Source organism: Rhinolophus sinicus, chromosome 6 (genome assembly GCF_057876585.1).
Source record: "Rhinolophus sinicus isolate RSI-liver-muscle chromosome 6, RSI-T2T, whole genome shotgun sequence".
Classification (NCBI taxonomy): Eukaryota; Metazoa; Chordata; class Mammalia; order Chiroptera; family Rhinolophidae; genus Rhinolophus; species Rhinolophus sinicus.
In genome coordinates, this window is record NC_142506.1 from 45,839,336 (window position 1) to 45,863,558 (window position 24,223).

Sequence of the window (24,223 nt, forward strand, 5' to 3'; positions counted from 1 at the left end):
GGACGTGCGTTAGGAGAAAAGCCTCTCTCTCTCTCTCTGTCTCTCTCTCTCTGTCTCTCTCTGTCTGTCTGTCTGTCTCTCTCTGTCTCTCATCTGTCTCTGTCTGTCTCCAAAATGGAAAAAGAAAGGAATGATCAGCTCAGGATTCTGCAGATGTGACAGTGTTTCCTATGACAGATGGGACCAGAGTCCCCTTGGGAGGTGTTGACAGACTGTGGAGCTGCAGAGCTGTCGGGGCCTGCAGGCCTCCTCTAGAGGGGGCACATCCTGGTCGCCCCTCTGGCTGGGCCACCCTGTCGCACAGGTGGGGGCTGTGGAGACCCGGCTGATGAGGAACAGAACGGGATGAATATACCACCTCTGCCTCCATGGGCTCCATGACTAAGTTGAGCTACAGTCAGGAAAATGTTTTATGCCAGAAGGTACTATTTTTAGAAAGGGAGGAACTCACGTGATTCTACCCAGCAGCGGTTCTCGCGTTGGGCTCCGTGCGCTAGGCTGTGTGTCCGCACAGGTGGCAGATACGTTTTCCCTGCTACCTTGGGGTGTGTGTCACGTGCCCTCGAGTCAGCTCTGACTCCTGGCGACCCTTTGAATGAGTGACGTCCACCATGCCCTGTCCTCACAGCCCTGCTCAGCCACAGACTCAGCCGGTGGCTTCTTTCAGGGACTGGATCCAGCTCATACGAGGTCTTCCTCTTTTTCCGCTGCCTTCTGTTTTTCCCAGCATCATTGTCTTGGGGTAAAATTGTCCACAACGTAAGTGACACCACTCACTGTTTGGGAAAATAAAACATAAGGCTAATGGCGATTAGTTTGTTCTGACCAGAGTCTTCAGAAGTCTTCTGCCCACATTTTTGCTTCCACGTGTAAATGTACCCACGACCGTTGGCCCTACGATCAGGCTCCAGTCCTGATTCAGCGAAGAAGAGGTGAATGCTCAGGATTTGAGTTTTCCATTCATATGTGACTAAACCTGGACCAAGAGCAGAGAAAGGGTTAACGTCAACTTCCTGTTGCATTTCCCCACCTCTTTCATTCTTGTATAGAGCGTTTTTTATCCACTCATTTGGCTCCTAATATGCTGTTTTGCATTTTTTAAATGTTCTCTTTTTGTTTCCACGACTATATTTTTCATAAGATCAGAGAAGCATGGATCTGGCCCTCTGTTTCTCAGTGTTGGGCACATGATAGGCGTGTCATAGAGACGCGCACGTCCAAGCCAGGCTGTACCAGGTCGGACAATTCAGTGCACGAACTTGTTGCAGGGATGTTGCTCACCTTGTTTGCTATCAGAGGGATTGTTCATTATGAATTTGTACCAGCTGGACAGTTAACCATGTTTACCATTTGGAAGTGCTGAAAAGGCTGCGTGAGAAAGTTAGACGACCTGAACTTTTCACCGACAATTCATGGCTCTTGCATCATGACAATGCACCGGCTCACATGGCACCATGTGAGGGAGTTTTTAGCCAGTAAACAAATAACTATATTGGAACACCCTCCCTACTCACCTGATCTGGCCCCCAATGACTTCTTTCTTTACCCAAAGATAAAGGAAATATTGAAAGGAAGACATTTGGATGACATTGAGGACATCAAGTGTAATGTGACGACAGCTCTGATGTCCATTCCAGAAAAAGAGTTCCAAACTGCTTTGAAGGGTGGACTAGGCACTGGCTTCGGTGCATAGCTTCCCAAGGGGAGTACTTGGAAGGTGACCATAGTGATATCCAGCAATGAGGTAGGTAGCACTTTTTCTAGGATGAATTCGTGAACTTAATTGTCAGACCTTGTGTTCCTACCTTTAAGGCTGGATAGGAGAAGGGTGGTTTTCCCACTTCATGTTGCCTAGTGAATCCATCTCTCCCATAAGAGACATCTTCCTTGTCAGCACCAAGCTTCCTTCCCATTTATCTGCCAAGAATGTTTAAAATTAATGGAATCTACTGCCCGACAAGGCGCTCGACTTCTCCATGTGTTTGTGTCAAGTACTTGATCCTCCCCAACACCCTAGGGAAGGAGTCAGTGCTTCTTAAGCTGTGTGGTTTTTTAAAACACAACTTGGATGCCATCAGTCCTATCATGAACTCGGCATTGTGGTTTGTTTGCATGTTTGCTTGGTTTGGAATTTGGTTTTCGTTTTGTACTCCTGACTTTTATCCTGAAAATGCCTTCCTGAAAAGCAGTACTGAATGCTGGGCCTTCTTACACATGTGCCAGGTTGGAACTTGGCTCTCCCCACCTCACTCTTGCTCTGTGCAGTCGCTGATCTGGGCTTGGGGATAAATGGAAAAGAGACTGATTAAACATTGAGCACCTCGGGGGGTTACAGCTATTACTTTGATAGTCTCGTTTTTCAAAGCTTCGTATCCAAAGAGATCTGAGTTAAGAATTCCCTTTCCAAACAGAAAGACTGGAATCCCCCAGATGTGTGTGAATCAGCAGTGAGAGAAAACCATATGATACTGGTGTGAAGAGTGAAACATTTTTGGTAACATTTGAATAAATTGGAAATCTACTCCAATTTAAAAGATAACATTTTTTCATTCTGCGTAGTTTTGAAATGGCATGGAAACACTTATAAGAGAGGTGGGCTCCGCGGAGGCTGATTTACTACCAGGTGAGCAGGTGAGTAACAGGGAGTAATTGGAGTTCTCACTGCTCAGATCCTGGGGCCAGTCAGGACGCCCAACCTTGCTTTGACCTAGTGATTAGCTTGAATTCAGCAGACTCATTGTATTTCTAATTTCATCTCCGTTGAAAGACAAAACAGACTTGGAAGTAATTAATTATAGTCAGAAGTGAATGGTAAAATGAATTGGCTTTGAAAGTTATTACCATGTGAACCAGTTTCCCCATGATGGAAATCTGGTAAAATATTACATAGGTATTTTTTAGTAGGTGTCCCTGTAAATTGCTCCAAAAGAGGTGGTTTTCTGGGACACTGTTGAGCATAAAGTTCGGGTCTGTCTCCTGTCTACCTGCATCAGCCTCTTAGAACTGCTCTCCTCGTGTGCTGCTCTCAAGGCCTTTGCTGGAGTGAGAGATGAGTAAGACAGAGAATCAAGCATCTCTCAGAGTGACGAGCAAGCTGACAATTATAATACAAGTGACTCTACCAATTAAGGTTGCTCTCAGCTGTAATAAACAAAAACCCCAGTTGATAGTAGCCTAAATTGATGGGGTGTGTGGGTGTGTGTCGTGTATGTGTGTGGGGTGAGTATGTGTGCGTTTTCTCTTGTTGTAACACCTGGCTGCACGGACACCGGCTGTAGTGCAGTTGCTCCACGCTCTCCCTGCCTGATGCCCCTTCATCTCAGCTCCTTCATGCCAGCCCCTCAGTGTCACAGGATGGCCAGTCCACTCCAGACGTGGTGTTTGTGATGAAGGCAGGAAGAAACAAAGGTTCCCCAAACCATCTTCCCACCAGCAGACTTCCACTTAGATCTTATTGGTCAGAGCTGTGTCATGTGGTCCCTTTTGGCTTCCGGGGATGCAGGAAAGGAAACGTGTGGCTTCGCCAGCCTCAAGTAGAGACTGGCAAGGGAGAAGGGGTCCTGTGTGCCATGAGGACTGTTACAGCACTGTGTGCGTCAACTATTGCAAAAGTATCTGCACACACAATGCCCGCCCGAGAAGCTTGGGGACAGGCCAGAAAGATGGGAGGGAGCAGCTTGTGTGAAATCATGCAGGTGCAAAGGGCAGGGATGTTCTGAGAACGCCCTGTCCTCTTTGATCCGGCCCTGGGCAAGCAGTGAGCCTGGGCACGTGGGCACCTAGAGGTCACCTGTGGTGTCTGAGTTTTAGCCTTTTGCAGTGAGACATGGTGGCACAGGGCATAGGCAGAGTAGGAGAAAAGCCAATCGGGGCTCTTGTGTACTGAGAGGGGACAAGAAAATCCTCAACTGTAACTCACAGTGGTGACAGAGAGAGGAATGAATTGGGGAAATTCTTCCAAAGTCAGTGGCTCTTGGTGTCCACTGAAATGTGAGTGGTGAGGCAGTGAGTCCGGGACTGCTGTACAAGGAAGACCGCTGGTGGCTGCACAGTGGAGCCGTTCTGCAGGCTAGAGATGCAGGCGGGGAGCTGGGTGACAGGTGAGCTCACTAGCTCAGGTGGAGATACGCTGGCGTGGAGGTAGCTAGGCTTCGTCCCTAGGTTTGTTGGGAATGGAGGAAGGATTCGTTTGATTAGAGAAGTTGGGCTTGGTGTATACGAGATGTGACCAAAAATGATGGTGAACGTTTAAATAAAAACAATTTATTACAGTAAAAGACACATTGCGGGCCAGCCCGGTAGCTCAGGCGGTTAGAGCTCCATGCTCCTAACTCCGAAGGCTGCCGGTTCGATTCCCACATGGGCCAGTGGGCTCTCAACCACAAGGTTGCCAGTTCAACTCCTTAAGTCCTGCAAGGGATGGTGGGTAGCACCCCCTGCAATTAAGATTGAACACGGCACCTTGAGCTGAGCTGTCACTGAGCTCCCGGATGGCTCAGTTGGTTGGAATGCGTCCTCTCAACCACAAGGTTGCCGGTTCGACTCCCGCAAGGGATGGTGGGCTGTGCCCCCTGCAACTAGCAACGGCAAATGGACCTGGAGCTAAGCTGCGCCCTCCACAACTAAGACTGAAAGGACAACAACTTGAAGCTGAACAGCATCCTCCACAACTAAGATTGAAAGGACAAGTTGACTTGGAAAAAAGGCCTGGAAGTACACACTGTTCCCCAGTAAAGTCCTGTTCCCCTTCCTCAATAAAATCTAAAAAAAAAAAAAAAAAAGACATTGCCATTAATCCATTAATCCCCCTTGCTTTGAACACACTTATCCCATCGTTCTTGCCACTTTCTGAAGCAGTTCTGGAAGTCCTCTTTGGTTTCTTTGTTTCTTCCTCCATCATGACAACGCTCCATGTCACATCGCTTCTGGTACGGCAATTTCTGTCAAATAAAAATATTATGGTGTGTCCTCATCCACCTTATTCACCAGATCTGGCACCGTGTGACTTCTGGCTCTTCCCCAAAGTCAAAATGACCATGAAAGGTAAATGTTTTAAATCGATTCAGGACATCGAGGCAGCCATGACAGCGCAACTAAAGACACTCACAAAACAGGACTTCCAGAACTGCTTCAGAAAGTGGCAAGAACAATGGGATAAGTGAGGGAGAGTATTTTGAGGGGGGTTAATGGCAATATGTCTTTTTCTGTAAAACATTTTTTTATTTAAACATTCACCGTATTTGTTGATCACGCCTAGTACATAGATTAGGGCCTTTGTGTATGTGGGTGAGGGAGGGCATGTAAGTATGAGCTGAAATCAATGGCTGAATGGGAGTGACAGAGGACAGAGTGGCTTACTCAGTGCACACTGACTGGAAGTCATGTCAATATGTGAGTTCATAGTTTTATATTCCCTCCAAAATACAACATTTTCTCAGATGATCTCCTGTGGTTAGTACACTTTCCCTAGAGTGAGTTCCCTTTAAACATGTGCTTCTCTTTCCTTACTGTACCTCAGACTGTGATACCTGTTGTGACCTGTGTCTGTAGAAGTCAGCAGATGGGGATGAGGAGCTGGACTCCTTAACTGGGTGTGGGCTGCCCTCTGGGTCTTAGCTCGGAGAGGCAGGAGCAGCCCAACCTGTTCCACCCTCCCTCGTTGCGTGGTGTGATGTGGCTGAGTCCAGATAAAGCACAGCTAGCATCATCTCCCGTCAGGCATCATGTAAATTCACCTAACCCAGCCCCCAGCCCGGTCATGCCCAGTGTAGACTATGTAGAGTGTAGAATGTGGAAGGAAAGTATAGTAAGACAAAACTCACCTGTGCTGCCTCAGGCCCAGAAGAGTTGTTGAAGTTCACGTGTCTTTACAATAAAACGGCCACTCCTCTCAGGTGGTTGGTGGCACTCCTTAACCAGACACCCTACGGATTCATACAGTCAACAAATATTTCTTGAGCCCTACCGCCTAGCAGCTCTAACAGGCACTTAGGCATACAATGTCAGCAAGACAAACTAGGTTCCTATCTCCACGTTAGCTGGGGACGCAGTCAGCACATAACTAAGGTGGTGTTTGGAGCTACAGGAAGTTGAACAAGAGTAATGGGCTTCAGGGTGAGTGGGGCGGCTTTGGAGAGGGTGACCTCAAAGGCTTCTCCCAAGGCAATGATATTGGTCTGAGACCTGAGTGAAGACTGGGTGGAGGTTTCAAAGCCTGGTGACAGCAAGTGCAAAGTACCTGAGGTAGGGGCTTGGACTTTTTGAAGAGTAGACAAAAGACCAGTGTATCCAGAGGGTAGTGTGTGACGGGGACAGTAGTAGGAAATCTGGTCAAGGAAGTAGTCAGGGACCAAATCCTGTCGAGTTTATAAAGCACAGAGGAATTTACAATTACATTCTATGTCTAATACTTGCCATGAAAAGTTGTTGGAGTATTTCGATCTAAGGAATGATATAATTTTCATTATTAAAATATAACCCTTCAGTGTAGTAGTGGGTTGAATGGTGGCCCCAGAATTTATGTTCATGTCCTAACCCCCAGAACCTGTAAATATAACCTTATTTGGAAAAAGAGTCCTTGCAGATATAATTAAGTTCAAGATCTTGAGAAGAAATCACCTGGATTATCTGGACAGGCCCTTAATGCAGTGACAAGTGTCCTTATATGAGGAAGAAGAGCAGAAGATATGGGAGGGGGAGGGGGCATACGGAACTGGAGGCAGAGATCGGAGTTTTGTAGCCACAGGCCAAGGATGCCACCTTCCTGGAAGCCTGGAGCCACCAGAAGCCGGAAGAGGCAGGAGGGACTCTCACTCGAGCCTGTGGAGGGCATGTGGCCTTGCCAGCATCTTGATTTCAGACTTCTGGCCCTCAGACTTGTGAGACAATACATTGCCGTTGTTTTAAGCCACCAACTTAGTGGTAATTTGTTACGGCAGCCACGGGAAACTAAGTGTCTCACAGACGTGGCCTGCATTGGTGGAGTGGAATCATGGGGACCACGTGGGAAGCTGTTAAAGTAATCCAGGAGAAAAACCACGTGGCTTGGATCAACAACAGTGGGAACGATAGAAAGTACTCTGATTTGGAACATATTTTGGAAGTAGAGCCAATAGGACTTGTTGATAGCTTAGATGTTGGGGACAAGGGAACGAAGAATTAAACTTCCACTTGGTATTTGGCCTGAAGAACTAAAGTGGTACTAGTACCATTACCTGAAATGGGGACGACTGGGGGAGGGGCACATTTGGGTTGAGGTTTTCAGGGTGGGAGGTGATGGTGGGGTGGAGGTGGTCCTTAGTATGACACAATCAAGAAATCTTTTGTGGCATATTAATTTTGAGATGCTCGTATCGCATCCCAGATGGGATTTTAAATAAGATGTTAGGCATGAATTAGCGCTGAAAAGAGGTGAGAGCGAGTCACTTTGGGACTCATTGGTATATGGACCAGAAGCTCTCAACCCTGGCTGTACCTTGGGGAGCTTGAAAAAACAGAGACACCAGTTCCTGCGCTCCATCCCAGACCGACTGAAATGGAAACTCTAAAGTGTTTAAAAGTTCCCCAGCTGAGCCTAACCAGGGTTGAAGACCCGCAGGCATAAAGACCCACAGGCAAGGGTCTGGGTGTGATCCCCACTGCAGAGCAACCTGAAAGATAAGACGCTGCCAAGAGGTCACAAGTAGGCTAGTCTCTGATCCCCCTCGGCTCTCGGGTGGCCATAGTTTGATCACCATCCACGCTTGAACCCACTAGGACACTCTAGGATTACTTTTTAATAGTGGTGCCATAAAGGGTTCGCACCAAGTTTTCTCATTCTGTGGGCCATGAGGCGAAAGAGATAGGACAGGGAGTGAATATAGATGGAGTAGGATCTGAGGCAAGTCCTGGAGGCTCCAACATGGCGACTCACTGAGGTAGAAGGCCCCATGAAGGAAGCAGGAGGGTCTGTTAGCCGGGATGAGAGCCAAGCAGAGTGAGTGAGGTGTGTCTGAAGCCAGGGGAAGAAAATGTTTCAAGTTTGGTTAGTTGGTGCTTAGAAGTTGAGAAACGTGAGGACAGAATGAATTTTAGGATTTTCCAAGATCCTCAAAGCCATTGGTGACCTTGAGAAGACAGACCTGTTTCAACAGAGAGGTTTGGAGGGAAGTTCATATTGAATCAATTGAAGGGAAGTACGTTTTGAGCCCGTAGATCTTTGCATTTAACCCGGAGCAGTGAGGGGTCCTCTTCCCGGCTCATTGCTTCTGTTCCCCCCCTTGGAAGCCAGCATATCTGGGAATTAGACAGTTGTATTCAAAGTTACTTTGTTGAACCAAATATTTAATCTTTTGGAGAGTGGTGCCTGAATTCTCTTACTAATGTGTCAGTTTTGTAAACGGTGTGCCATCTGCACCTCTGTTCCTTTCTTTTTCTTTTTCCTATGACTTTGCTCCAGCTGAAATCCTCTGGTTTTTCCCTGGGCTTGTGTGACTGTCAAACTCTCCCCATCGGTTGTTTCTCGTGAGCGAGGTTGTTCCATCTAATGAATCACAGATGGTTCACACACACAAATGCACGTGGTGTCACGCAGCCTCACTGCCAGCGACACAGTGGGGGCTCAGCAAACACTAGTTGGAACCTAGGGCTAAAGTACCCAGTGTCAGACAGCACAACTGCCCAATGGAAGAGTGGTGAGCCTTGTGAGGTCCCTGGGCGGAAGGGGACCTGAGCCACCATGGCGGGTGGGAGAGTTTCTGCCCTTTGCAGCCCCAGCTCTTGCCACCCTCTCCTCCTCTGTTCAGCCCTCGGTCCTCGGTGCCCCCACTGGGAGCCCAGTACACACAAGCGCCACAATGCTGAATGTGGGGACGGCCTTGCCGGTGGGCTTTCACCTGTGAATTCTCCTCACCACTCTGGCACTCTGCTCTCAAAGAACCCTTGTGCACCCCCAGTAGTTGATGGAAGTCTGGCCCAGCACATGTGGGGGGTACTGTGTGGTGGCTGACGGCTGTTCCCACAGCCTTGGGGAGATAGCATTTCCGGAACACAGCACTGAGGGACAGGTTGGAAAGGCCAGGAGGTGCTCCTGGGCTGCACTGCACCCATCCAGCCGGGCAGATGGGCCTGGGCTCCTCTAAGAATTCTGTCCCACAGTCAGGAGCAGACAGCTGAGTCACTTTACCCCCTGGAAACTCTACTGAGGAAACCCCAGAGTTTATTCCCCTCTACCCATTCAGCCCAGTACTTCTGGGTTGCCTATGTCCTGGGAATTTGTGCCCTCAGAGGTCAATCTGAGGTTTTTACTCACCTCCCTGAAGAGATTATGGAATCAAATTTGGAGGGCCACACCTGTGTGTTACAATGTATCTTCTGTTTATGCGGTAAGGTATATGTCTAGTACTATCTGTACAAAAGCAGGATTTTAAAGAGTAAACAAATCTACAAGTTCCTCCTAGAGGTTGCGGAAAACTGTATCCTTAAATCCGCATTTCAGCTTTTTTATTTGTTGTTATAGGCTATTTTCAAATATATACAAAATTAGAGAGAGATGTATAATGAATACTCCCTGTACCCACAAGCCAGCTGTCCACACTGAATCTTGTCATTCTTGTTTCATCCGTCCCACATGCCCTCCCACCTTTTTATTTTTTCCTGGCGTATTGAATTAGTAGATTTGGGGACACGATGCAGTGGTGACATGGCTTCCAGTGATGTACGTTGACTAGAGATGTTCCCCTGCTCTTGCGTGGAAGGGTATACAATCTTCATGAACCCAGCGAACAGAGACCCTGCAGAATGGCTTTGTGTGTCCAGGACTCCATCTTGCTCCATTTTCTGCCGATTAATGAAAGACCCTGCGGATCCTGCCACCTGATCTGACCAGAAGGGAATTGAATCCAGCTTCTGAAAGAGCGTTGCCTCTGCCTCCGCCGAACCTTTCAAGTAACGAGTCGTTCACAGTCCTCAATGAGAGAAGGCTTGACTGTCCCTGAGCTTGCTGCAGGCTGTGTGACTATTCTGTGCCTCCATTTGTTGTAATACACCACCTAGTAGAGAAATGTCATGGGAGGGGACCTGCAGTCCTCACCTGCCTTTAATTGTTGGGATCCACTAGAATCAACTGGAGAATGTGACTGTGGTGAACAGTCACCATATTGGGTTAGTTTATGATGAAGCAAGTGAGAACTTGAGAGACTTTGGATTTTTCTCTTGGGGGGGTGGTCACTAGTGTCCTCCCAACCTACAGAGAGGCCACCAAGTTCATTTATATCAGGTTGTTCCTTAAGTGCCGTTGTTAGGTCTTTGTCATCAGGACTGCTTTAACTATCAGTGTAGAAGGTGCCTTCAAGGATGTGGGGAGAGCTGAAATGTGTGCAAAGAACAGAGGAGAGCATACAGACACCTTCTGATCTAAAGGCGTGTGCATGTTGTCTAGATAATCCCATTCGTATTTCTTTCAGCATCAGTAGGGGAGTTGACCTTTGCTGTAGTTCATGTCTCCCAGCTTCCGTCCTCATTACTTTCATTGGGTTATTTCATGAAATCCTCACAGCACCTCCATGAAGTAGGAAGTATTACTCATATTTGACACATGAGGAAATTAAGGCGTGAAGTTTTTCAGGGCCGCACAGCCAGTAAGAAGCACAGCCAGGATTCAAATTCGGGAAATCATATTCCTCAGCCTGTTTCCCAAACACCACCTTCCGTTTACTGGAGTGACGCTGCAAAGGACATTTTTGTGGACAGCTTCCTTCCTGAGTTCCCAAGGTTTAAGAGCCTCGAGGTCTTTAAAATCTAAAGGCTGGGCCCCTGCTGGGTCAAACCACACCTCCACACCTCCAAAACGCAGGGTGAGGGGGGAAAGGCATGGAGGTGTGGTTTGACCCAGCAGGGGCCCGCCCAGCCTTGACACAGCCTGAGCTGTAGGGCCACTTTCAATTCTAGTCTGGAGTTAAGCTTTGTGCCAGTTGAGATCTGTATTGGTTATCTGCGGGGGTGGAGGTGGGGACGCAGCATCAAGTAAATGATGTGTCCTCCGTGTCATTCCACGTTGTTCCCATTACCTTGGAGCCTGTCTTCCATTGGGCAAGGTGCCCAGCGGCTCCCAGGGGAAAAGAAATTGAAGTCCTGACTTGTCTGGGCAGCGTCTGTGCCCAGGGGTAAAATGCCTGCAGCATGACTTTTAAAACCCTGTTCTGAAAGTGCGTTGCTGGGAAGCCTCTGCAGCATGAAGACTTTTAAACCTCAAATAGTCTTGGCTGCGGGGCACTTCTGTCAAACCTGCAGGCAAATCTGAGAGAAGTGGCTGGTGGAGGAAATACTGCTTTGGTTAGTATTAGGTTGGTGCAAAAGTAATTGCGGTTTGAAAGTTAAAAACAAATGCAAAAACCTCAGTTACTTTTGCACCAATCTAATAGATCAAGAAGACTAGTTTAAAATATTGAGGCTTTAGAAAAAAACGAGACCCATTATTCGGTTGCTTCCTTCAGCTTTTCTGTTGTTCTGTTGTCAGAATTCCTAAGAAATGGTCAAGAATGAGTGGGAGGGGAAAATAAAAATGAATAATATAAAAAGACCGACAAGAGATGTATGATTCCTCAGCTCTGTGGTTTTCTGCACTAATCAGACTCAGAGTCAGGGTTTTAACTCTTTCTTCAAATGACCCGGGAGTGGGGGTGTGTGGCTCTGTGTGTGACAAACAGGCAGGTGGGAGCATGGGCATGTGCAGATGTGCTGACCCCTCACAGAGGTAGGCAGGGGGTACTTCCAAGGGCATGATCCTCTGCTGCTGATGCCTGCAAGAGACTTAATGTGGATTGCAATCACCCAAGGATATGCAAACCCTCTATTCCTGTTCTCACGGAATTGGGGCCAGGTAGGTCAGAGATGACCTGGACATTTCATCGAGGTTAGAGCAAAGGTAAACAAACGTGGCAAATCCTGGGCGTAACCCCGAGGCCGAGATAACAGTGAGTTCGAAACCAGGGTGGGCCACGCAGAAGCCTCCATCCAGGGTCCAGGGGAGGGTCAGGACAGGTCCGTGTTCAGCCCAGGTAGCCTGCCCCTCGCTTAGGGCCATCGGGTCCCCAGGGCTCGGGCAAGTTTCTGGAAGCCTGGGTGTGGAATAGCCAAGCCCGTGGTCTTTTTGGTCATAAGTCTGATCTGTCTCAGAGTGTTCCTTTCCTTGGAAACACCCAGGAGTTTTTCCAGCTTTTACTTCGCACATAGCCAGCTACCCCTCCCCACCCCCCCATGATTTTCCCTTTTTCCTCCTCCCAGAGGCCCTGTAGCCAGATTCATCAGGTTGATAAACTCAAGGTTCAAAGCTGCCTCCCTCGCTGTTAGAATTCTGGTGAAGGGTTCCATCGCCGTCTCTTTCTGTAAAGTAGGGGCCTGCACACTTATCGCAAGACCTGATGTGAAGGTTAAGGAGATAAAAGCCTGTGAAGCACTCCGCAGGTGCCTGGGTCCCAACATGCCAGGTGTGGCACACTCCTTTTTTCTGGGACCGCCTTCCCAAGCCGGTGCAGGGAAAACGAGTTCCTAAGGAACAAGTGTGGATAGTTTGAAGGTTCCAGGAGTTCAAAGTATTCTTGTGATTGTTTATGAACCATATTCCCTGATGCTCTTTAAATGCTCTCGAGCACAAGTCCCCATTCCCACCCCCACTGCAGGGCATTCTTCCTGGTTTGGTTCCTGGGACGAAGCCCTCAGGCTGGGTCCTAGGCTATCCCGATGGCTGTGCCTTTCCAGAGCTGGGCTCCTGTTCCACTGCCCTTTTGTATTAAGTATGTCTTTATTTTGATGTTTGGATGTCTCGGGGCCTTGCGGATCGAGGAGGAACCGCCTCTCCCAGGGTTCACCTACCCAGATGATAAGGGCTCACCTGTACAGGTACCTTCCACATACCAACCTACCAGTCCAGAGCCTACATCCCCTCCCACCTCCTTTATCACAGCTTCACTCTGAGCTACTGTCCTGCTGCCCTCATCATGCCAGGGCCAGCTGCCAGACAACGAGGGCCACCTCTGTGCCCCGAAGCTCGCTGAAATTATGCAATTCAGCCAGTGTTAAGCCTGCTTTGCCTCTTCCTTCCTGTGGAAACCACAATAAGTGTGACTGCTTGGAATTCTGGGAGAACTGTTCTAACAATGGGAAGTAATTTGGTTATAAGTCATGTGCTACCTTTTTCTGCCTCTAGTAACCGAACAAAGACATCAACTGACAGTGCTCTATAGATGGTACAATTGAACAAGCTGGCGTTTGGGAAGGTAAACAGATTATTACCTGATTTTTTTCCATAGGAACACGTACACATAACTATGATGATTAGCAAAAAAAAAAAAAAATGCCCTTGGCCACCTTCTCCTGGCCTCCTTCTTCCTGCAAATATTACTAAATTATAACCAGACGATGCGAGTGGCCCTCTTAGCACCTTGACAGAGTTAGGCAGGAGGCTGGGCTCAGCAGGTACTTGGCAGCTCGGGAGAGTGGCCGAAAGGAGGTGGAGAGTTTGGAAACGTTTATTCAATGTCCCTCTTCCTTTCAGAATTTCAGTTTCCTGAAGCAGCGCTTCATAAGGCGGTCTTGCCTTGTGAGAATAGACAGAGGCCTGTGTGAGAAGGCATTGCTCTGGGGGATACTTGCCTTCAAAATAGATTGAGAAACAGGTCAAAAACATACCAAATAAAAATGTAAAATAAATTTGAACTCTGGAGCTAAAAAGATCACTCAAGAAATTTAAAAATTAAGTAGTACAATGCTAGGGACAAGCGAACATGTAGAAATGAAACAGTAAGCGTCAATTAGAGTTAGGTATTCAGTATTAGTGTGACTAGTTTGAAGGGTAAAATGAATAAACAGTTTTATAGAGTCACAGGAAATGAATCTCGAAAATTGTCAATGCTTCGAAAAAGCATTTGTACTAGGAATTCCAAAGTTGGCCATATTGCTCGCTTAAAAATTAAAATTCGAAAATTAATGATTTTTGATCAGATAATTGGAGACAAGAGGTCAATAAGCAGGCAGAAAAGAATGAAAACTATATATCGAATCAGAATCACCAGAACATCAGGAGTTGTTTGTATGTAAAAGATTAGATGCTGACTCTAGCAAGCCAAGAGAGAAGATGGTTGTGTCGCCAGCTAGCTCTTAGTTAAATAAATAAAAAACTGTACAGATGCCGGTTTTGTGTGTTTCACTGCAGTTTCAGGTGAGGCGGCTGGGGGAGGGGCCCAAGGAAGGTAGGAGACCTGCACATCAGGAAAAGGAGCAGCTCTCCCTGGAGGTGAGGGTGTTGCTCACTTCTGCCAGACAGTGAGTATGGTCTGTACAGATGCCACCCGGGAACTGTGACCCGCTGGGGACGGCCCTGCTGGGAGCTGGGGATGCTCAGGCATCAGAGGAATTTCTCTCGGGTTTCCGTGGATAAGCTGCCTTCTGAGCTAGCAGTCTGTGTAGGTACAAGGCTAGAAGGGAATGGCCCGTTGTCATCCTCTCAGCACTGCCTCCGACGTGTTGTTGCTCACAGAGCAAATGCCTGTCAGGTGGAAGGTGGGTAAATACACTTAGGGTGCTTGCTTAGGGTGGAGACCACTCTTAAAGCGCAGGTAGACCTTCGCTATTTGACAGGGAGCCATGTCAAGATATGTTGTTCAGAGAAAACTCAACAATTAGAGACCAACAATACATGTGGAATACAATTTATGATAGAAACAAAATAAAAGATTGTTTTTCTGGAGATATATGTATGTGTATATATAAGTATATATAAGTATATAAGTATATATACACATACACAATGTACGTATACACATGACTTGTATTCGTTTTTTGTTATCAGTATATATTGAGTATTACAATTTTTAATACAGTTGTTTTTTACTTTCTTAAAATGTGTATACGTTTTTTAGGCATCCTCTGTGTGTGTGTGTGTGTGTGTGTGTGTGTGTGTGTGTGTGTATGTGTGTAAACGCTTAGAAAAATTTCAGGAACTTTTGGCTACAAACTCACAACAATAACCTCTAGAGAGAACTGCCGTTGAACAGGAGGTGGGTGGTCAAGGAGACTTGCTTCATCGGGAGTCCTGGGAAGTTTGACAACGGAACTACACTTACGTATTGAGTATAATGTACAATTTTTATTTAGACTTTGACCTGATGTTTAGAATAGTCTCTTTGGAATATAACCAGCCCTCTGGGCCACTGGACATCCTACTTTATTTTGACTGGTGCCTCTGGTTTTTGTATATTTACTTACAGACGGATTCCATGTGGAGTTATCAACTTTTAAGTTAGTTGAACAGGACAATAGGGGTTTTATGGAACTTTATTCCATGCGTAAATCACTGATGTTAGTCATTGCCACAGGAACTACTTTCTGCGGTCACCACTAATTTGTTATGATGTTGCTTTTCTGCCATGAGCTAAGGACAGTCCTCTCTCCTTTTCTTCACTGGTGAGCCCACCATTTTCCATGGTCGTTTATCCACATGGCTCTAAACTGAAATTCAAGAATATGGAGCTTCCGAGGCTTGTGCCCACCTGCTCCGGCCCTTGGTAGATTTTGTGCAGACCCACCTCCTGACGTCCGTGGTGTCCCGGGGTCTGCCTTCACCTGCCTTCTCTGTGTGAGTGGCACAGGCCTTTGTCTGCCCTGCTGTCCTCTCATTCTCAGCCACCTCCTGAGTCTCATTACCTCATATTCAGCTCCGTGGAGCCACAGGAAAGACGTGATACCCCACCTTGTTACCAGGAGCTCCAGAGACATAATTTTAGGACCTGAGTTGACTTTTGAGGCATCACATAATACACCTGGGTGGCACAGTGGAAAGATCATGGGCTCTGCTTATTATTTTTATGAGTTTGGACAAGTTATCTTAACTCTCAGACACTCAGTGTTCTTGTTTATAAAGCAGAAATAAGAACACGGGGGTTCGAATCTCATTATGGAGGTTCACAATCCTATGAACGCAGATACATGGCAAGCAGCAAGTGGGTGTGTTTGTGCTGGGTGTTTAGAGCTCACCTGCTTCCTTCCAGAACCTCAGTGTCCTCAGACCCGTGGATGCCTGGCAGGAGCCCCTTGCCTGAGCCGTCATTTCTAACTGTTCTTTCACCACGCTGCCATTCCAGTTGAGACTCGAACTGCAAACGGTGAAAGGGGCTCCCATCTGTGACATGCAAGCCATTTGCTGGGCTTCTCTCGTTTATAATGCAGAGTGTTCATGGTCCCGTCTCAGAATGGCTGCTCTATGGTGAGGTTCCCGGCACTGCCCTAACTAGGAGTTCCATTGCCTGCCTCTCTGGACGTTAACCATCCAAAGGAACCACCTGTGATTGAGTAGGAACAAGTCCATTTTTGCAGTATACAGTTTCTGGTGCTCAATCTTTTGGGCCCCCAAAATGATATGAATAGCCCTATAAAAATTTAAAGAACAACAACTATGGAAGCTTTACTACCATTTTGCTAAATTCTTCATGGTTCGTGATGGCTTTTCATACGATTTTAAGATTTTAAAATCTCAGCTTTGCTTTAAGATTCACCTGGGGGTTCAGTTGACGGCACTTGAGTAAATCAGTCACCCGTTCATTAAAATTCAGTAGGACTGGAGGTTTCCATCTGAGCATCGAGCTGTCTGCTGCCAAAGAATCGCTGTGTGCCCAGTGTGGCACAGAAAGCATAGAGAATACAAGTGAGATGCACATCTTACACGTATTGTCCAGTAACAAGACTGTTTGTGTGAACATCAGGACAAATGGCTTTCAGTAAAGGTCTACATGTTGCTGATTTTTAATCTTTTAGTGGGAATATATTACCGGCATTCAAACACATTACTGCAGATAGAGATCTAGAGTCTTGTAATGATTATCTTTGTTGCTTGGAGAGAGTATTGTAGCAAACAGACATTTAGTAAACAGTCTAATAAAAAGAGCTGTCATCATTTGAAAGGGAAAATTATATCCTAAAATACTATAAAACTAGAAATTCCTGTACTTTTTTCCCCTACTACAACCAAAATCATGTAATTTATTGGAACAGATGGTACAGAAGAGGTGAGCTGTGTGGAATAGCTGTGTTATACTCTTAGTAAAGATCGTTTCTAAAAATGTTATAAAAAACATAACGAAATCATGAATTTCAAGGGTTTTAGCCAGCCCCACTGATTCAGCTAATCTTATGTTTTCTCTACAAAATTCCTGCCGAAGTTAGATGCCATCCCTTGTAACCTCTTGTCTCCAATACTTGCCACAGGCTCAACCACTTGTGTGACTGGCTTTCCTGTTGCCTTTCTTACATTAAATAAACTTCTGCTTTCACATTCTGTTTGCAGATCTCTCTGACCATTAGCACATCCTTCCTTAGTGCCTGGCCTAAATCGCAGCTCTGATTGGTCTTCTGTGATGTGGGATACTTTAGTCACTAAGCAGTCTCATTCCTCTGTCACATTCTTTCCTCAAAAGTAAAAGTTCGACTTTCTCCTGCTTTTGCCACGTGAACATTATCTGGAATGTTCCATAGACACACACCCCCATTAGTCTCTGGGTCCTCCACGATGCCCATCGCCCTGGTTAACAAGCAGCTGGGTGTGGAGGGACCAGATGGATTCCAGACCAGCGGTTCTTACCCTTGTGAGAGTCTAAGCTCTGGAATGTCTCCACGGAGAAACGCACCTGTGTTTAGACGTACACATGGCATGTGGTTCCAGTGGGTTCTGAACTCCCTGCAGCTCGTTCACAGTCCACATGCCTCTGGGATGCAGACTGACAGTCCTGGCTGTCGTGGTGACACCGTGCATGGGAGTGGCACCATGCATGCTGTTTAATGACCTGTGTACCCACGCCCGACCCCAGGAGTTTGGTACAAAGCAGAAAATTGGGGGATCTGAAGATGAAGGTTTTTCAGAGTTACTTGTTTTTAAGCAGGATATATTTTAGAAACTGGATTTTGAAACCACTGTTAAATCATAATTGTGGATGTGAGGGTTTTTTCAGAATCCAGTTTTACCAAAAATGCACTTAGTTGGCTTTATCCTGAACTGACTTGTCCAGACCTGGAAGCCCTTTCAGGATGAAGTGCCCACGAGACTGCACACCCCGCGGGGCTCCTCGGCGGGCGTGTGTAGGATACAGACTCTCTTGATTGGCTTGATTTGGGAGTGACTCAAACCTAGTGGGAAGTACAGCGCCCGTGTTTGGAGCACTGGCCCTAATGCGTGTGTGTATTTTAATGTTTGTTTTGTGGAATTTATGGCATCTTGGAACCTACGGAAATGATAAAGGGGAAAAATGTTATGATTTCTGAGTGTGCCATTTAACCAGATAACTGAGCAAAATAGTTTAACAGAAGTGCTCAGCCCTGTGAGCTGCGTGGTCTCCTTTTCTCTCCTGTTTTCTGTTCACTGAGTCACCCTCCCACTGTGCCCTCCTCAGCCTGGCTGCAGCCCCATGCCTTTGTCTGTCAGTCAGCCCTGCCCTGTGAGTAGTCTGCTGTGGACACGAGTGTAGACCGGCATTTGGATACTACCGAGGCTCCTTGGGGGCAGTGGGTGGGGGTGTATGAGCCCAGAGAAGTGGGTGTCCTGTGCTGAGCTGTCCCTGGGGGTCTAAGACCGTGAGTCTTAGCTCCTCAGCACAGGAAACTGCCACTTCCACCTGACAGTGAACGCACAAGCAGACTGGCATGTGTTGGTGGGAGCTGGTGAGAATTTATTCAGAGGGGTGACTTCCCACAGGAATGGCGTCCACTGTGGGATGTGCCGCAGTGACGGTCACAACGAGCCTTTGCGGTGTCAGGCCAGCGATCTGGCTCTTCTTCCAGGCTGAGGGGAATGCGTGGGCAGCAGGCCTGTGCCACTGAAAAGTGTCCTCCTCCCCGCCCTTCTCCCTGCAGGTTACGGCCACACAGTACCCTTGTCGGATGGCGGGAAGGCCTTCTGCATCGTCTACTCCGTCATCGGCATTCCCTTCACCCTCCTGTTCCTCACGGCCGTGGTCCAGCGCATCACCATCCATGTCACACGCAGGCCTGTCCTCTACTTCCACATCCGCTGGGGCTTCTCCAAGCAGCTGGTGGCCATCGTCCACGCCGTGCTCCTCGGCTTTGTCACCGTGTCCTGCTTCTTTTTCATCCCGGCGGCCGTGTTCTCCATCCTGGAGGACGACTGGAACTTCCTGGAATCCTTTTACTTTTGTTTTATTTCCCTGAGCACCATCGGCCTGGGGGATTATGTTCCTGGAGAAGGCTACAATCAAAAATTCAGAGAGCTCTACAAGATTGGGATCACGTGTGAGTTCTGAGGCCCGACTCTGCCCCCGTGGTGTCTCTTTCTGGGCTGCAACTCCACCTTGTCTGCTCATGAGTAGCTCTGCATAGAGAAGCCCCGATTGCTTTTTCACTGATGATGTTTCAGTTTTGCCACCTTCCCATAACTATTTCATTTCATCATGATTCCCTTCAAAACTCTATAGAAATTTTAACTATTACTGAGAGGTATTTTCCTCAGACACCTGAAAAGCTCTGATCCATTTCTTACTAATAATGTAATAAGCATTATAAGTTACAGTGCAAAAACATACCACACAGACTATACTTGATAACCAACTTTTAATTAAAAAAACAAAAATAGTGCTCGACTTTATTAAATATTTTAGGCTCAAGAAATCTAGGGCTGGGATTGTGGCCCATTATAATCAGTCATGTTCTTTAATTTCCTAGGAAAATCTTAAAACAGTTGAATGTCTTAATTTGTTCATCTGGTTCTTTTTGGGAAAAGTTAGAAAATGTTAACCATTTTCAGACTTATTATGTGGAAAATAGGCATTAAAATTCAGATGGCCAGTGATTTATAGTTTCTAAACAATTTTGAAAAATTCAGTACATCATGGAAAACTTAGAAATCCATTTTCAAATAACTCTTTTACGTGTCCCTTTCCTCTCTCTTCAAGATGCATAGAGTTGCACCCTAATATACATACTTTTCATTCCTGCCTGCTCACGAATTTATCAAGACTCAGCTCAGGTCATATCTTCTAGGCAGTCACAGTCCATACTCCAGCAGTCAGATGCTTGCTCTGGCCCTGTCTTGTAGTCCTAACCAGACAAAACTGTATTTTAGCATTTCCCTTAAACCAGGGACTCATGCAGGACAAAGACTTCACTCACAAATCCCACTGCTTTGAAAAGTGCCCAGCAACCATACAAGTTCCATAAATATTTACCAACTGGTTACAAGGGTGACTTCATATTTCCCCTAGTTACCATAACTTTTTAATGTCTACGTAATATTTTACCAGGTGACTAGACCAAAATGTAACTGCCTATATTGCCAAGTATTTCAGTTGCTTCCAATTTGGGGGCATTAGAAAATAACTGCAGTAAACACTTTTTCTATGTTTACAATTTTTCTGCTTTGATATAGTTCCAAGAAGTGAGGTTGCTGACCCACTGAGCATGCCCCTTTGTGACACAGGACACACTGGCCCAGTGCTTTCCAATTGGCATCTCGACTTCACACTGCACCAGTTACCTGCGCGTGGGTTTCAGCACTCCTGGCGTGGTGTGGGCCAGTGTGGTATAGGTGTTTTGTGGCACATGTCACAGCACAGATAAACATTACCTCAATTTCCTTTTCACATGTTAGGTAAAATGTTACCTCCTTGTTTTAATTTAATGTTTTCATGACTTAGGGAAGTAGAACATGTTTCTTTAATTAGGTTTCTTAGCTCTACTTTTCTCTTGTGTTCAAGGTCTTCTCATAAATTTTGCCCAACATTAAACTTGCTTGGTTTCTCATCTAATACTAAATCCCTACAGAACATGTTAAGACTTGTTAAAATGTGAGTCATGGATTTTCTAGGCAATCTACATAGCAAATGACTGTTCCAAAGGTGTATTATTTGTGGATAGGATAAAATCCCACCACTTTTGCCTGAAGTCCCGTGGGTATTTTTGTCAGCATCCAAGAGTTTGACTAAATAATGGATAAAGGAACAGGAAGGGATTTACCAAAGAGTTTGACTAACAACGTCATTGCTATTTCTAAAATATACTGTATTACTATTGACACCTATTAGCCAATTTCTAAAGGTACTAGAACTGTGTCACTTTGCATTCTTAAGACAATCAGCCTCCTTGATCCTATTATGCTGCCAATTCTAGTTTTCCTAGTTCATTTATTTTCTGAAAATCTTCCTCAAGCATTTTACCACTGGGACATGAAATTGGAGTTTTTGTAATTCTTACAATGTTCTTTTAATTTTCTGTTCCTTTCCAAGATGATACATTTTTTTCTTAAAACTGATTTTAAACATGTTGGAACTGACTTAAAAATGACATGTTTCCCATCACAGATTCCAAGGAAGAGCACTTTTCCTGAAGCAACAGGTTATCTTTTATTTTGGAGTAAGAAGCTGGTAGAGTTTTTCAGTGAATGGTCCATGTGCCAAAAAGAAAAAAAAATGACGGTCACTTAATGGAAAGCTTAGTTTGCTGCTGCATCTTAGTGAAAGTGTAAATAGCCACACACAAAGAGCTTTTTAATATCTACATCAATTCTGAAAGCAGTTCTCATCTTGCTGAAACTGTAATTTCTGTTGCTGAACTTCTCATTCTACAGTGGAATAACGATACAAGTCTTGAGTGTGTCAGCCTTTGTTGTGAGCACTCAAGATAAGTCAAAAACTCTTCTAAAGTGTCACTGGCTTTTTGAGAGCCACTGATTATAAAGGGGAGGTGGAGAGCCCTCTCCTTGAAGGTCACCCTTGGGTGAGTACAGTAAGTTATCTCTGTAACGATGCCACATCGCCCCCAACATTTGTTCTCAAAAATTGGACCCTCTGATTCTGAATAACCCAATTTTGTAGGTTAAGGCATTCTTCATTTTTCTCTGGGTCATCCCTCGCTTTGTGTCATGGAATTCAAAGCCTTCCTAGAAATTAGAAAAGTGGCCATGGATTTAGCATCAGCAGACACTTTGTGTCATGACTTGATTTATCCCTGCTGGGTCCCATTGAGACGCTGTCATTTTTCTCACACAGGTTACCTGCTACTTGGCCTTATTGCCATGTTGGTGGTTCTGGAAACCTTCTGTGAACTCCACGAGCTGAAAAAATTCAGGAAAATGTTCTATGTGAAGAAGGACAGGGACGAGGACCAAGTGCACATCATCGAGCACGACCAGCTGTCCTTCTCCTCCATCACGGACCAGGCCGCCGGCATGAAAGACGACCAGAAGCAGAATGAGCCCTTTGTGACGCCGCAGTCGTCTGCCCCCTCGGACGGCTCCATGGGCCCCTGAGGGCAGGGCTGCGTCCTAGGGCACCAGGCCAGGCTTTGTCCATGTGTGAGAATGTAAGAGCCAAGGTGGTGTTTTAACAAATACCTACTGTTTGTAATATTCAAAACGACACGGGAAAAATAGGACAAAGGAAGCTTTTGCTCTGGAGGACTGGTAATACCGGAGGAGATGGGCTACATACCTGTAATTCACCTGCGACAAAATTATCTCGACTTTACTGATAGGGGAAGAGCACTTGAAGCAGTACGCTGCTGTGGGTAGAAGCAGATTTTATACTTTTAATTGGGGATTTGGGGATTTGCATTTAGATCACTTTAGCTGATGGCTAAATAGCAAGATTTATATTTAAAAGCAAATAAAAAGCATAGAGATGTGTTTTATAAGTAAGTTTATGTGTACTGGTTTGCATGCGCCCATCCAAAAAATTATTTTTGTAGAATCTAAGTTAAACCTACTATTTATAATGAATAGGTAACCATTAACTGTGTACATATAAAATATAAATATGTTTATATCCTAGACATATGGTTCTGGTCACCAGATCGCAGCATACTTCTTAACCCAAGATTGTAGATATTTTTTCTTTTGATTTATCTTTATACTAAAGACTCGAGACTTGCTACAATAAAATAAGAGGAATTAAACACTTAAAGAGTGAACGACTGTACTATTCTACTCATATCAGATGTCTAAAATATTTATAAGCATTTCCCTGGAGGTGAACGAGTCATGTCAAATATGATCTGTAAAAAAGGTTAAGACGTTTTGTTTTAAAAGTTCATCATGATTTGCAGTCACCTAGGACTACAGCCCCGAAAATGACCCTCGCAGCCCCAAATGACAGATTCTGTCAAATTAATCTGAGAATTTTTAAATTTATAAGCTGAAATAAATAAAGCTCATAGCTGGTTGCAGTCTTCTGCTTTAATATATCAGAAGTTTCTTCCATGTGGATGATACGTATGCACTCCACAGGAGCCACAGAGGCAGCAGGTGAACAGTGTATACAGGACACTGTTAAGAACCTGAGAAGAGCACATCACAGAGCCCCTGCTTGATACCTGACGCTCACTGTCCTGCTAACCGAGCCTCCTCGCTGTCCGGGCTGCCCGGTGGTGCTTGAGGTGTTGGGAAAACTTACCCTGCGGATGAGCCGACCAGGCAGCCTCATCCTGAGGTGCTCACTCACCTCTGCTGCCTCAGTGATGTGCCACCCTGAGCACGCGTCCCCAGGCCTGTCCCAGCACTTCTGCGTTAGCCCACAAACATTGCAGCCCCTCACTTACAGCAGGGCCCTTTTTTACTGCATAAAATCCCATGTTGTCTCAAAGCAACAAAACCATAGGAGTTACCGGGACTCCATAGCCCCGTGCCACTCCACAGGTCCTGGGATGGTGACTGTCACCAGCAGGTTCTTTCCAATGTGTAATCCCAAATGTGTCCTGTTTCTGCCCACCTGGGTTCTGCTCGTCCACCAACATAGTTCTGTCCTCGTTCCGCAGTGGGAGACTGCTCTCTCACGGGCCAGTAATTGGCTGAGGAGTGGAACAGAGGTGCCTTCGAGAGCAGCGACGCATATCGTGGAGATGATGGGGTCTGGAAAGTTCAGTGAACACAATGCTTGGAACGGTGCCGAGTGAAGAAGATTATAAATCAGAAACGGTGGATGCAGGAGAAATGACAGGCACTGCTTATCTCTGAGAGGGGACCGCAAAATCCAGAAGATGGGGAAGAGCATAACGGAAGCATTCTGAACCAGGATAAAGTATAGCACTTAATTTTCAAAGTTTGTATGAATCTGCAGAGAATACACCAAACCTTGATGTCCTTCAGGTTATTTTCGTTGTTTTTAATGTGAAGGGTGAGGTACAAAAATTGAGCGTTTTTTGCCTCCCACACCCTGTCAGATGCGCAATGTGAGGGAGAACATCTTCCCTGGACTTT

The 24,223-nt window shown here is 46.0% G+C and overlaps 1 protein-coding gene across 1 annotated transcript in view; it reads left to right on the forward strand.

The window, feature by feature from the left end:
* KCNK1 (potassium two pore domain channel subfamily K member 1) overlaps nucleotides 1–23,189 on the forward strand; it is a 39,925-nt gene extending 16,736 nt beyond the window's left edge. The window contains exons 2-3 of the mRNA XM_019712886.3: nucleotides 18,874–19,269; nucleotides 22,020–23,189. Coding sequence (XP_019568445.2) covers nucleotides 18,874–19,269; nucleotides 22,020–22,279 — 656 coding nt within the window. The 3' untranslated portion in view covers nucleotides 22,280–23,189. The remainder of the gene's footprint in view (nucleotides 1–18,873; nucleotides 19,270–22,019) is intronic.
* Nucleotides 23,190–24,223: the final 1,034 nt, after the last annotated feature.